This window comes from Brassica oleracea, chromosome C3, assembly GCF_000695525.1.
Source record: "Brassica oleracea var. oleracea cultivar TO1000 chromosome C3, BOL, whole genome shotgun sequence".
NCBI lineage: Eukaryota > Viridiplantae > Streptophyta > Magnoliopsida > Brassicales > Brassicaceae > Brassica > Brassica oleracea.
In genome coordinates this window covers 10,369,691-10,385,162 of record NC_027750.1, presented here as the reverse complement: position 1 = coordinate 10,385,162, position 15,472 = coordinate 10,369,691, and the positions used below count along the sequence as shown (strand labels likewise).

The 15,472-nt window shown below is 32.6% G+C and overlaps 2 protein-coding genes and 1 pseudogene across 2 annotated transcripts; all 3 read left to right on the top strand.

Moving 5' to 3' along the window:
- The first annotated feature begins 2,812 nt into the window (after window positions 1–2,812).
- On the top strand, window positions 2,813–5,904 carry LOC106328487 (protein trichome birefringence-like 37). Its single transcript, XM_013766933.1, has 5 exons — window positions 2,813–3,310; window positions 3,386–3,557; window positions 4,494–4,675; window positions 4,785–4,943; window positions 5,379–5,904. Exons 1-5 carry the CDS (start codon window positions 2,967–2,969, stop codon window positions 5,665–5,667), a joined length of 1,146 nt encoding a protein of 381 aa, XP_013622387.1. The 5' UTR covers window positions 2,813–2,966; the 3' UTR covers window positions 5,668–5,904.
- Window positions 5,905–11,622: 5,718 nt separating this feature from the next.
- LOC106329845 lies at window positions 11,623–13,144 on the top strand (annotated as a pseudogene).
- An 876-nt stretch (window positions 13,145–14,020) lies between these two features.
- On the top strand, window positions 14,021–15,330 carry LOC106329844. The gene is made up of 2 exons (XM_013768463.1): window positions 14,021–14,836; window positions 14,893–15,330. Exons 1-2 carry the CDS (start codon window positions 14,021–14,023, stop codon window positions 15,328–15,330), a joined length of 1,254 nt encoding a protein of 417 aa, XP_013623917.1.
- The last annotated feature ends 142 nt before the right edge of the window (window positions 15,331–15,472 follow it).

Genomic DNA, 15,472 nt, shown 5'->3' with positions numbered 1-15,472 from the left:
AACACACTTTTCCCGTCCAAACCGCAAAAACCTATTTTTCCGCCAAACCCATAAAAACATATTTTTCCGCCAAAACCACAAAATGCACTTTTTCGCCAAAAACACATTTTCCCTCTAAAACCGCAAAAATATTTTCCGCCAAAACCGTAAAAATGCTATTTTTCCGCCGAAACGTAAAAAATTATATTTTAATCGTTTTATTGACAAGTCCACCTGAATGTAGATGGAGGTTAAAAAATGAAAAGCAAACGAACATAGTTGCATTCAGATGATTCATCTGGATGCATGGACGAAATGAAAAAACGAACAACACCCAGATGGAGCATCTGGATGAGACATCTAGATGGACCATCTGGATGTATCTTCCAGATGTACAAACGAACAGGGCCATAGCCGTATGTGGTCTATTAGGAACAAAGGGTCGATGTGATGGTGGCTATTAGCATATTAGTGGTAAGGGGTTTGCAAATTATAATCAATTAGCATAATGCTCTACTTGCAAAATAGGGGTTGAGACTCGATATATTTATCTTGCTTTCATAAGTTTTCAACGCCTGATAGGATACTATTTCAACACCGAGTTCTTGTTTTTTTGTATTTTTTTCATTTTTCGTTATTTTCATCTTCTTACTAAATTTATGTGCATATATATATCCTGTGACAATTTCCCTATTTATATAGATGCTAAATTATTTGCTTGCAATACATATCGTTTCATTGATTCTTCGTAAAAGAATCTTAAGCCTATTATCCTTCCCGTAGAAATTAGTTTTGTGAGTTGTCACACTCACTTCTCAAATTATATTAGAGAATAGCATGTATAATAAAAAATCCAACCAAATGGGGGTAATATATGCTTTGTTGTTCCTCCAAAGTCTCAACTATTATATAATCAGGATTTAACGTTATTTTTCCTTACTAATAGTGTTTTTCTCACTCCCAACTACTCTGTCTTTCACATGCAGGATAGTTGCAGAAAACACAAACCAACATATAGTTTAATATTGTACAATATTTGAATTTTGAATAAGGTCTAACAAAAAGTCATATATACTTTCCTTTCAATCAAGCCAAATTTGACTATATAAATAAAAATACCAATTATATGTTGGTCTTTTTTGTTTGATTGCTTTTAGTGGCCATGTTTCATAATGGAATCATATATAGTGTCAAAATAAAAAGAAACGTGAAATAATTTTCTTCCCTTACATGTGAGTACTCCTGTGAAAACCCCACTATTTTAAAAATACTAATCAACGAAACAGAATCAACTCGAAGAAAATAGCCAAGGTTGCCTGTCTAGTTCTGTCCTATCGTATACAGAAAAAAAAATCATCAAATTTGAAAATTTTAACAAATAAATTAAATGAACAGATAGCGTAGAAGCATGTGAGAATTGATGGAAAATGATTTAAGATGTCCCCCGTGACAAGCTAAGCAATAGAATGCCCAATAATAACTTTGATGGAACCCCACAAAACACACACCTAAAATGATAATGTGGATGACTTCAACAAACCTCTTTTGCCTTCCATTGTTATTACCAGAATTATTGTGTCACTAACGGTGTAGCAATAATCATTGGTAGACGTTCCAGATCACATTGGCTGCAGATTCCCAAGAAGTAATATAGTAGCACAACATTTTTCATATTGTTTGGCTCTTTCGAAAACATTTACTGGAAAAAAATTATATTACCGTAATAATTTTTTTTGTAGTAAGACATCCTTACTCGATTTATTCATATTGTGTCCTGGCGCAACATTATCACGACTTCACCACCGTACCATGGTAGAGTCTTTTTGAATCCCGCTAACAATAATTTTACAGCACTTCTATAATTATGATAGAGGTGGATATAGTCTTAACAAACAACTAAAAGAATGAAAAAGTTGAGAAAACAATGAAGTTTATCAAAAGAGAAACTGTTGATTAGAGCATCTTTATTAGTGAATGAGGTTCTTAAAATGAGTGTCTTACCATTAATATATTAAACTTTAAAGTCTAAAATAAAAATGTTACTGATAAGAGAATTAATAAAGTGGGTAAAACTCTTAGACCATCTCCAACCTACCTCTATTTCTATCTCTATATTTTTTTCCTAAAATAGAGAAATTATATAATAGAGGTGAAAATGTTCCAATGTATACCTTTATAATAGAGTTTCTCTATTTTAGAGGAAAATATAGAGGAAAGTTATTTTTTACCTCTATATTAGAGATCTCTATTTTAGAGGAAATTATAGAGATATACATTGGAGATGCTCTAAATCAACTTGTAGAGGGCGTATGTTCTTGAAATGAGTCTACTCTCTTAAAGAAAATTAATTTAATATAGTTAAAATTTGGCCCTAGAGAGATGTATGAATCTTCGGATTCAGAACTTCTTAATCATTAGAAAAAAAAGTTACATGTCGTTTGAAAGTTTTTTAAAATGTTGAAAATCTATCAAATAAGAACTCTTTTTTACTTTTAATTTTCTCCATTTTTTGTTCTTGTTAACTTTTATAGGGAGTGATGTCTTTGGAACACATCTAAATACTTTGTTTAGCATTTACTATTATGATACTATAATGTTATTATTATTTTCTTTCTTTTTCAGATGTCCATTTTGAAAATGTTGAAATAGGTTGTTCTTAGTTGACGGCTATATAAAAAGAATACTTGTTGACAAAATTTCATAGACACAGATGTTAACCACTGCAATTAGCTTGCTAACAATATAGACGAACCCAAGATTAGCTGAAAATATAGTGGATTTCCTAGTGAACTGATTTATTTCCTTTACTTTTTGTTAATTAATATGAAACCTATTATAAGGCCAATAGTCTCCACCCAAGAATCTCTTCACATTACACACTACTGTGTGTATATACATATATGTAAGTAGATACTTGTGCATATATATAAACCCAATTCTATCACAAAGCCACTTCCAAAAAATAAATCTAGTTCATTTTTCTGTTAATGATGGGTTTCAAACCTATCCCTCTTTTCCTTCTTCCACTTCTCATATTCACAATCTTGTCTAGAGCCGACCAGGCCTTGGGTTCCGACCAGAATCGGAATGTAAGCCACCGTAACAGAGCGGCGTTGGACGCCGCCGGAGGAGTAGGAATAGTGGCGTTGAAAGGGAGGAAGCAAACTAGTGGTTGTAACTTGTTCCAAGGGAGATGGATTTTCGATGCTTCTTACCCTTTTTACGATTCTTCCATGTGCCCTTTCATAGACAGCGAGTTCAACTGTTTCGGCCGACCAGACAAACAGTTCCTCAAGTACTCTTGGCAACCTGATTCATGCAGCATCCCAAGGTACGTAAAATTGACACACACACATTAATTTAAGCTAAACATGATGATGCTGATGTATGTAAATTGTTAATGAAGGTTCGATGGACAAGCATTTTTGAATAAATGGAGAGGGAAACGAGTGATGTTCGTGGGTGACTCACTGAGTCTAAACATGTGGGAATCGTTAGCATGTATGATACATTCGTCGGTACCAGACAGCAAGACTACTTTTATCAAACGTACCCCACTCTCCTCTCTCACTTTCCAGGTCCCCCCTCTCTCTCCTCTTTTTTTATTCCTTGATTCTGATTAAAAATCTAATAATTCATCATCACGAGGAGGGCTTGTCATTTTATTCAACCAAGTTGGTCACGGGCTATATATTATATAAATATTTTGATTATAAAAAGAAGCATTCTCGAAATTTGCTTTTGATTTTAATGCAAAAATGTTTTGTGCAAACGCTTGACATCCAAGGTATTATGATTTTGTCTACCTAATGGATCTTTCTTTTTTCTTTATTTAATTAAATTATGAACAATGACCAAAAGAGGTAAAAGCAAAAGCATATAGATTTTACAAACCAATAATTGTTTTCCTTTTCTATATCATGTTTTATTCAAAAGAGATGTTTCTAAGAAAATGCCAGAATTTTTTGATGATGTAGTCGTATGCTTCACTTCTATATATATTTTATTTGATATTTCTTTTTTCCAATATACTTGTTATCTCAGTTAAGAATTATACACACTGTATGTTTCTTTGGCGACGTATAATTGTGTGTGTTTATCCCAAATTATCTTTATGACAACATTTACATGCTTAATTAGTGATGACTTAGGATTTTGGCTATTTCACTCTTCTAGTTGTGTATAAAGATTAGAAAATAATCTAACTATTATAAAATTGATATATAACAATGAATAAACTAGAAAGAAACAGAAACAAGAGAACATAGCAGAGAAAGGAACTAGGAGACCGGACAGCTAATGACAACCAATAAACAACTCCAAATTGTGTTTCTTATATTAATATTTTAAATCCGTTTTGGAAATTTCGGCTACTCAGTTTCGAATAATGTATATATAAAATGTGTAATTTCTACGTAACTGATTGTTATCTATTTTTCTATTGAAATAATTTACGTATTCATATTTATAATAAAGACTATTAGATTCTTAATCTTGTTAAATGATAAAAACAGGAATATGGAGTTGCATTATACCTATATCGAACACCATACCTAGTGGATATCTCCAAAGAAGATGTAGGGCGCGTGCTTAACCTTGGAACCATCGAAGGTGGTGCTGATGTCTGGAAAGACATGGACATTCTCGTCTTCAATTCTTGGCACTGGTGGCTTCACAAAGGAGTACAATCTCAAGGGTTCATACCATATACGTTATACTCATGTATATGTCTAAGTTGGCATTAATACATGCTTAATTAGTTAACCAAAATCATCTTCTCTTCTTCTATTATGTTGTTTAATCAGGTGGGATTTTATACGAAATGGGTCTTCACTGATTAGAGACATGGATCGTCTTGATGCTTTCAACAAAGGACTCACCACTTGGGCTCAATGGGTTGATCAAAATGTTAATATTTCGCAAACCCGAGTTTTCTTCCAAGGCATTTCTCCCACTCACTACATGTAAGTTCAGCATATATGTATGTACTTTTTTTGAGAAAGAACATATATGTACTTTCTCTGTTTTTAAAGATAAATTTTTCTAAAGTATTCACCCATACTAAAAATGATTATTATTTTCAATTAAATTTATTATTTACTTTTACTATAATTTTTTTGTAACAGTTTACCTTTCTATATATACACTTTCCGATAATTATATTTAACCGGTTCAATCAATTAATGTTTAAAAATATAAAACTTACTGTATTAATATCAGTGACTAAAGGTATCTTAATTTTTTTTAAAAAAATCTGTAGAAAATAATCTAACAAAACTATCTCTTTTTTTTTTTGAACGAATCTATCATTCTAAAACGAAAGACATATATACTAATAATATATTGAAAATAGCATTTCTAGGTAAAATATAATTAGTTGTTTGTGGGAAATTTAATAGGGGAAGGGAATGGAATGAGCCGAGGAAGACTTGCAACGGTCAGATGCAACCGTTGACCGGGTCCACATACCCGGGTGGTTCACTTCCAGCAGCAAGCATCGTGTCACGAGTGTTGAGCTCGATGAAAACACCAGTTTACTTACTCGACATCACAACTCTGTCTCAACTAAGAAAAGATGCTCATCCATCTACCTATGGAGGTGATGGAGGAACTGATTGCAGTCATTGGTGCCTTCCTGGCTTGCCAGATACTTGGAATCAGCTTCTCTATGCAGCTCTTTCTATGTGAAGAAGTTGACTCAATACAAAGATGCATGTATATTACATTCTTGGAAGTCCAAAGGAAACAAAAGGAAGGACTGACATTTTACTTGAAAGATTTACAAACAGGATGAGGATAAAGTTGTAAAGTGTTTTACATTTATTTTCTTTTGGAAGTCTGGACAAGAACTAGAGAGTAACACATTTGTATCCTACTGAACTGTTTTGGATCAAAACTCAGTAACAAAATTTGTCTGACTCGTCAGTTGTGGCTTATAAATTGTTCCAAACAAATCTTATTTTTTTTCTGGATAAGATCTGGTTACGGTTGAACTCAGTTTTGGCAGATTCGGTCTTAAAATTATAGTGGTTATCTCAGGTATTATAATTTATCATATTATTGAAATTTTAATATTTAATTTAAATAGTATTCCTAAAAATGACGTATAATCATGAGTTTATTTGTGAAATAACCAAAAAGAAAAAGGAAATTAAATTTGTAGTAGGAAAGTAGAGAGAGATAGGAAGAGAAAGAAAGAGAGAGGGTGGGATTTTGGTAAGTTAATGAATTATAGTTTTTGCCTTGGTCTTTTGGCCTAATTTCCCTATAATCATCGCGTCTTTCACAATTTTGTGGAGTATTTTTGAAAAATATTTCTTCTTTCACTCTTTTTATTTTATTATCCAATTTTTATTTGAATGTAGAAATTTTGTGAGAAACTTTTCCAACATTGGTGGTCTTATCTTTTGTGAAAATTTGCACTAGATCTTTTGTCGGTGATACTCACGGATTATACTTTTAAATTTGTTATATTCGCTAATTTGTATGTGAATGTTTACTTTTCACATTGTATTTAATTTAAATTAAATGTAAAATATTCAATTTAATAGTTGCATCTGAATACTTTTATTATTTTATGTTTTCTTTATTTATATTAGAAATTTAGAATTATTTTCAGGCACTTCACATTAATATTGATTTGATTGTTTATTATAATATTTTAAAAGCCTTTTGTATTTAAATTTTTCTTCTTGGTACAAAGTTTTTTCCCAGTGTAATGTAAATTTATATGTTTATATATATTTATATATTTAATGTGAAAATAGTTAAAAAAAAATTTCTGATTTTGTTGGATTACACATCTTGAGTATTGTTTTACCGACAATAAATATGTAATATGATTATCCCTTCAGTACGATTGGCTTCGATTAAGTGTTTTAAAAAAAAAACATAATATGACCAACACGATAGTTATTTTTATCAAATATCTTTTGGACTTTAAATCTAAATTATAGTCCAGAACTATAATTCAGTACATTTTATATATTTTTACATTTTAAAATATAATTATATTTATAGTGTTTTATCATTTTTGAATATATAATTATATTTATAAATATTAAATTTTCAAAAATAAAATCTTAAAATAGTTTCAAAAAGCATATTTTGAATTTCAAAAGGAAAATTTGAAATACATCGATTTTTTATTCAAAGTTCAAACTTGAAAACATATAATTCGAAAATATATTAAAAATAGATTTTTGATTTTTGATTTTATTTAGATATCATAAAAGGGGTATAAAATCTTTTGCCTTTTTGATGAAACATCTTTTAGTCATTTTCCTTTTTAAAGGTTTTTTTTGTGACAAAAACTTAAAAATAAATAAATAATTATGCTATATGATTTAGGAAAAAATAATGATAGACAAAAGGTAATATAAATTTATTAAAATCTATACCAATCTATAAAAAAATATTATCAAATTTTATAAATCATGTATATATATTTTCACAATCCATATAATTTTTAAAATCTATCAACTCTTAAAATTCACAAACCCTACGCAAAGTAATCTCCACATAATCCCTCCTAAAGCTCAGATGTAGAATCCACCACAAAAGCTTTCCGATAAATTCCTGACCGATTTTTGATAGAATGAGGTTTTGGGTCATGAAAAACATTAAAATCCATATTGAATATATATCATTTACATGTTTATGAACTGCCCAAAAGTCTCTCCATTTGAGAAGTACGTTAAAAAAACTTAAGAATAAAGAATCGTAAACTCATTTTAATATAGATTCATGTGATGGTTATATTTATATATCGATGCAGGCATCCATTTTTCAATAACTTCTGCACCACAAGACGGGCTATATGAGCGTACATATAAAATTAGCCGGAGATTGGACGAAAGCGCTATTAAAGGAGTTTTCTCCGAGGTCTTATTTTATTTCTGAATCACTCAAAAACTATATACTTTATTATTTTTTAACTGAGGAAAATATAATTTAAGAATTATGTTGCGTTATGTCTGATGTCTCAGGTGACGTCTAAACCAGCCCCGGTTAGAGATCTATTGCATTGTGAAAATAATCTTGAGTAAGTACTCCATCCATTTCAATATAGATGATGTTTTAAAAGGTTTGTTTTGTTTCAATTTACATGAAGTTTTGAGATTTTAAGGTTAATTTTAACTTTATTGGAAACTGTTCAACCAATTAGATTTTACAGTCTTTTTTATAATTAGTTAAGTGATTTTAAAATTATATCTTTAAAATATTTTTCTAGGAAAATGTAATTTTCTTAATCTTCGTGCACTATTACAAAACATCAAGTATTATGAAACGGAGGGAGTATCTTTTAACGATCCTATAAAAAGGATTCATAGCATACGTAAGAAAATATTTAAATATACCTAAACATTAATGCGTAACTTTATAATATTACAAACATACTATTTGATAAGTGATAAGAAAATATCACATTTGCACAATAATATACAAAAATTTACACATATACACTTAAAATAACCAAATTATCTATGGATTTGGTTTATAGGTTTATATACTCCATCTTGCTAGTAAGGGAAAGATTTCTTTATTAAAAATTATTTTTTTAAAAAAAATTACAATTTGGTTAAGGTTTAGCCTGTTAAAGGCAGCTTTGCGCACATTCTGGGTGGTCCTTTGTGCATTCTAACCCTCCTTTAGTGCAGCACCAGTCACCAGCAACTCCTTTTTGGCAGGGCATGAAATTTATTGCGAAACCTATATAAAAAAATTAAAGAACAAACCAATTAAAACACTATGGATGATATGACGATGGTTATAATGACAATGATGATAAAAATTTGAACGAAAACTAAACCTTTAGATGACATACAATCATGAAGACTAACGAAAGAAACGAGGATAATGCAAAAAATAGCTAATTTTATTGACGACATTGTAGTTCTTCTTTTCCAAATAGACTATTTGTTTTTTCTATGATACAAAACCATATGTGAACATATATATATATTCACTCCGTTTCAAAATAGATGATGTTTTGGAAAGTTTTTGATGTTTCAAAATAGATGATGTTTTGAATTTTTATATTAATCTTAGTTTTATCGAAAAGTGTGTGATCAATGATGTTTTATATTTATCTTTGAGGATTGACTGAATTAATTTTGGTTTATATTTTCAATATTACTTTTTAGAAAAGAGTGTATACCTTGATTCTTGTGCATACACACTTTTAAACAGAGGGAGTATATATAATTAGTTGTAGATTTTTGTTGGATAATCCGAAAAGGCTGGTTGACTAGTTTTATTCTCTTTCTATTTTAAAAATATTGACGTACGTTTATTTTGTTTTGAAACATTTTTTCTGGTATTTGATTTAATTTAACATTATCTAAAAATATCAATCAACGACAGCCATATGCATTGTTGAAAGGTCATTAGCCAATATCGAGTAGCAATGGATTATATCCTTGCTATTTGCTTGTGGTTGAAAAAAAAAATGTGTTAACTACATGATAGTTGTGCAGTAGCAGGCAAGCTCTCGGTTGTTACGGTCCATTTAAATACTCGAAGAAAATGTCCATCTATGGGTTGCACCTCTACTTAAAGATTAGTTTTGGCTTTTCCACATGTTTAAGAAATCATCAGTTTAATCAGAAAATAAAATAAAATTTTCTCGTTATTTTCTTAATAGTTACAAATTATTTACTATCCATGTTTTGTCTACTTTTTTTTGTCTACATTCCGGTTATATTTTTTCCTATGTTGACGATCAAACAAGAACAACTAGTTAAAAAATTTGTTAAGCCATTGTGACAAAATTATCTATGGATTTGGTTTATAACTTTATATACTCTATGTATCGCTCGTAAGTGCAAGATTTGCAGTCGATTAATCATTAATTAACTTTTTATGTGAGGATCTAATCTATTAAATTAAAATCCTATTTTTTCTACTTACAAAAGGTTGTTATTTTAACTTTTTTGGACCTACTCCTTATTTTATTAATAGTAAATATGGTTATATTAATACAATCTGTTTTGCACTTATGGTTATTGGTATATAAAATAAGAAAATAGCTTAACTAACTCCATATATTATGCCACTGGATTTTACATACGATTTTGGTGACCCACCTAACTATCTCTGAATGCTCTATTTCACATCGCTGAAATAGTATAGGAATCCAGTATGACCCACAACCTATGAATACTAAATGTTACTATAACCCTAATCTCAACCCTTAAATATTAAACCCTAAACTCTAATCACTAAACTCTAAACTCAAATATAAATTATAATATATATATATATATATATATATATATATATATATATATATATTTATAATATTTTAGATGAAGTCAATATCTGAAATATATTTTGTAAATCTCTCAGTGTTCTATTCCATATCGCCTAACTAGTATATGATTCCAATCTGACCCACAATCCATGAATACTAAATGTTACTCCTATCCTAACTCCAACCCTTAAATACTAAATTCTAAACCTTAATCACAAAATTCTAAACCCATACATAAACTATAAAATATATATTTATAATATTTTAGATGAAATCAACATCTGAAAATATATTTTGAAATTTTCTGAGTGTTCTATTACATATTGCCGAAGTAGTATAATACTCTAATCCGACCAACAACCCATGAATACTAAATGTTACTCCTACCCCAACCCAAAAATAAATTATAATATATATTTATAATATTTTAGATGCAATCAATATCTAAAAAATAGAAGACTATATCCAAATAGTCCAGTAGAGTCGGCAAGTTCTTCTTTTTTAGCTCCTTTTCTTTCCCAGACATGGCAACACTCATTCATTGGCCCACCACCATTATTCCTTTTTCATATGAGTCATCTTCTTCATCTCTTCTTATTTTTCTGATACATCGTTGGTCCGTTGTCGTTATTTTTCACCATCATATCTAAATAACAACCAAAATCAGCATTGATACAACGATAGATCCAGCCTGTGTTATATGATTCAAAATCGAAAAAGTATGAGAGAGACATGGTTGTGGGAATAATTAATCTCAAAGGAAGAAAAGAAAAAGAAATTGTAGATACGAGAGAAAACAAATGTTGCATCGGTAGTTTTAAGAGGTATTTTGGCAAATAAGATAGAAAATATATTGAATATCAGGGTCAACTTACTTTTTAGCTAGATAGTGAATTATAATTTGTTTGAGTACTCATACAACGTAATTTCCTTTAATAAAAATGGTTTCGTTGATGAGCGGGCGTCTAAACTTTTAGTTGGAAATCAGGTTGAGTAGACGAATGTCTGGACTCTAGCGAAATTACGAAAATTTGGTTTGACTGGTCGAACCAAGCTAAACCACTAAGTCTTGAACCGTCTTTACGTGAGGGTTCTGAAGCAATGCAACGGGAATAAGACCATGATTAATCTCAGTCTCTTAGTTGAGGTTCTTACTTTCGGCTAAGACTAAGAAAATTTAAGAACCGTCTCTTAAATAAAAGATATAAGAGCCGTCTTTTAGTCGAAAAGTATAAAAAATTAAAAAAAAATTAAAAAAAATGTCAAATCATGAGTTAAGAACCACGGTTGGTTAAGAACCACGGTTGGTTAAGATGCTATAAGAGGACTTTTTTTTTTTTTTTTTTAAAACGCTCTAAGGGTAAAAAATTAAAAAAAAATTAAAAAAAATGTCAAATCATGAGTTAAGAACCACGGTTGGTTAAGAACCACGGTTGGTTAAGATGCTATAAGAGGACTTTTTTTTTTTTTTTTGTAACACGCTCTAAGTGGACTTGTTCGTCCTTGTTGGATACAGATCTGCTAGCACAGAATGTGTTCGACGAAATTCCTCTGAGAGCTCCTCTTGGAACCTACCCTGAAACTGAGACGAATACTCGGTTCTATTTCGATTCTCGCTACAGAAAACCTCTCTTCTTCTTATTCGTCTTCGTCTTATTCTTCCCGTTTCACATCTAGACAAATCTTCACGGCTCGGTCATCTTCTCCGCAACGAAACCCCCGAAGTAAGCTCTCGGAAGCGTTACCGGGGAACCACATCAAATGGGCATCCCTTGATTCAGTCAGAACTTCGAGGTTCGCATCTGGGTTCACGCCGTTGCAGCCAAAACCGTTGGATTCGATCATGGATTTGGAGAGGGCCAAGACTAAATCGCCAGAGGAGCTCACTTCGATCTGGGACGATGTAATTTCTCTCAAAGTTTCGTTCTTTTGGATGTGTTGTGTCTTTAGATTTTGATGATGGATGATTTCATTTGGCAGTATCACTTGGGACGAGGGCATATTGGGATAACTATGAAAGCTCAGCTTTATAGATTGTTGGAGCAACGAGCAGCCGAGTGGTAAGAAGATTATCATCAGCTTTGTTCTTTTTTCTTTGTGTGTGATTTGATCTTCTTCTGTTGTATATTGCAAGCCGATACTTTGTGATTCCATTGTGGAGAGAAATGGTTACGTTACAATGTTTGCTCAAGGTTTGTTTTAGTTTTATCTGCAAGCGTTGTAATCTGACTAGTTATTTTAGCAACGCTCCATATGGTTAGTGATATTAGCAATGGTAGATATAGCTTTACTCAATGGACATTCTTTTACTTAGGTTGATTAGTGAGGACAATGTTTGTTAACTACTAATCTCAAGAACAGTTTATTTATTCAGTATGGGGTAATTTGAGGCTGAATCTTGCTAGATGCATCATTTAATTTTTGAACTTCATTACAGCTTCGTTATAAAACTAAGAGCTCATCTGTTTATGATTTTTATATGAACCGTCAATCTTTTTTTGTGGCAGTTGAAGCGCCTCACATGATTTTCACTGGTCTCGAAGACTACAAAGCAAGAGGAACACAAGCGGCTCCTTACCTGACTAGCACCTTCTACACTGAGCTTTCAGAGACAAAAGACTTGGTGTTTATCCGAGGCGATGTTGTGTTCACAAGCAAACTCACAGACGAGGAGGCGAAATGGATCATGGAGACATCTCAGTCGTTTTAGTTGAACGACACGCTGTACAAGCTGCTTGAGAGGTTTAATAAACACACTCATGTGTTGAGTTCAAGGATGTGTTACAAGCTCTGGATATGCCTATTCTGTGATATGCTAAATCAAGAAAGAAAATATACACTTTTCTGTATTAGAATTGGTTTTGTATGGGAAATAAAACAACTTCATCATCAAACTAGCTTTTGTTTGGATATAGTTCTCTTTAGTGTTTACGAATCTTGCGGGAATACCAGATTTGAGAGATTTTGCTCTTGTATAAACGACATTGAGTAAAAGGGTATTTTCAACTCATAATGGTGTTGATGGTTTATCTAAAATGGTAAAAACTCGAATCCGATCAGACCCTTTCTAGAAAATACTCGGATGAAATCAGTGAGCTAGTTTTTCGATATTGGGTATTATCCAAACAAAAATTTAAAGTAGAATCCAATTTCTTTTCGGAGTTAGTTAAGTTTATTACTTTTTAGTTGCATTTCATTCTTCTGTTTTTAATCGTCTCTCTACTTATGTAAAAAAAAGTTGAAAATTGCTAATAAATCTCAATATTTTTACCCAAAAAACATGGTAAAAGAATGATGGGAGGAAAGAAAAAAAAAAGGAAAAAAAGCGTAGAGACACGCGAACCAAGGCGATAAGAAAGGCGATAAAATATTTGATTCCCTCTTTTGGGCTTTTGGCTACTCAACCTAATCCCTAATCCTTCGTTATCGATTAAGCTGAGTGTTGTTTATCTCAATCGATTCTCTTGGAGGTGTAAAAGACTTGATCGAGTGCTATTCTGGTGATCTCACTCAGAGTTTGCTCAAGATTTGTAGTCCTCTGGGTTGGAATTTTACGGTTTAAAGAAGTTTTTGTCAGGATATATTTTGGGGTTTGAAAAAAGTATTCTGTGGGCCCTGAAAATCAAAGGATCTGAATTATGGAGCCTTCTCTGGATAAGGCGATGCTTGGTATGACTGGAAGAAGATGAAGAACCTTATACTATTCCTGACCGTCCAGAGTTCTATTCTACGGAGAGAAATGTTTTGAGTTTGGTGGGGCGTCTTCTCAACCCTCAGTGCCAAGATATGACGGATCTGATCCTAGACATGCCAAGAAAGTGGCAACTATATGACAGGGTTAGAGGAGTTGCTCTCTCTAAAGATAGGTTTCAGTTTATCTTCAAGTATGAACATGACTTGATAGATATTTTGAACAGAGGAGTTCACACTTCTAACCAGTGGTCGCTAGCGATGGAAAGATGGGTCGAGAGACCTCCGCCTGATTTCTTGCAGTTCATTGAGGTCTGGGTCCAAATGAGGAACATACCGGTTAACCACTATACGAAGGCGGCGCTTACTGACCTTGCAGAGTTTGCTGGTCAAGTCATCGAAGTTGCTTTTGATCCAAACAAACCGCAGACCAAAGATTATATAAGAGCTAAAGTCAGGTTTGATGTCTCCAAGCCTCTTAGACGGTTTAAAACTGTTAATGTTCCTAGTGGGGAGGTTGTGAAAATATTGTATGATTATGAGAGACTTCAAAAGAGATGCTACACTTGCCAAAGATTGACGCATGAACAGAGTTCCTGTCATATCTTCCAAGCTGCCAAGGCTGCTGTTGTGCTCAAAGAAAAAGGATCAGTCTGTCTTCAGAAGCCTTTGATGGAGAAAATTATTAAAGAGGATGATCCTCTTTTTGGAGTGGTTATGGAATCTCAAGTTGGTATTAATCCTCAGAATGGGAAGCCAAAAATTGCGGAGGAAGTGTTAGAAGGAATGAGACAGTACTTGGTGGATGCTGAAGGAGCTGAGAAAATGGCAAGAAACGAAAGAATCAAGTGGTCCTTAAAAGAAGTAGAGCAGGATCCGATCGCTCAGAAAACCTTTCTCAGGCTTGAACCGGTCCTGTCTTCACCTGTGACCTTAACAAGGGCAAATGCATTGTTTTTGATTTCCAGAGGCAAAAAGAACTCCCAAAAGATGTGATTTCTCATGGAGGAAGCAAGCTTATGGCATCTGCCATTAGAGCTGGTAATGCGATGTCTTTGGAACCTAGAAACATGGGGATGATGTCTGATGCTGGTGCCTTTTCTGATTCTGCTACTGGTAGTTGGAATCCTAGAGGTCCTACGGGTTATAACATTGGCATCTCTGATGTTTGTTCTTCCGGGTCCAAAGGGGGGAAAACTTACCAGAGGAGGAGGTCGGGTTCTTTTGTCAGAAAGGCTAGGGGAAAATCTTTTAAGGTTGAAGCTTCTAGAGAAGGGAAGATGAAAGATAAAGCTCCAGCCGTTGCAGAGAAAAGGAAAAGTTCGAATGATGTGGAAACATCTCAATACTCACCAAGGTCTAAGAAACCAGCGGTGGTCCCAAATGAGGGACCACCCAATTTCTGAAATGGCTATGATTAGTTGGAATTGCCGAGGCGTGGGCCATGCACATGACTTGGTGATTCCAAGACTCCGGGAGATGCGGAAAGAACATGCTCCCAATGTTTTGTTTTTGATGGAAACTAAAAATGGAAGAGATGCTTTGGTG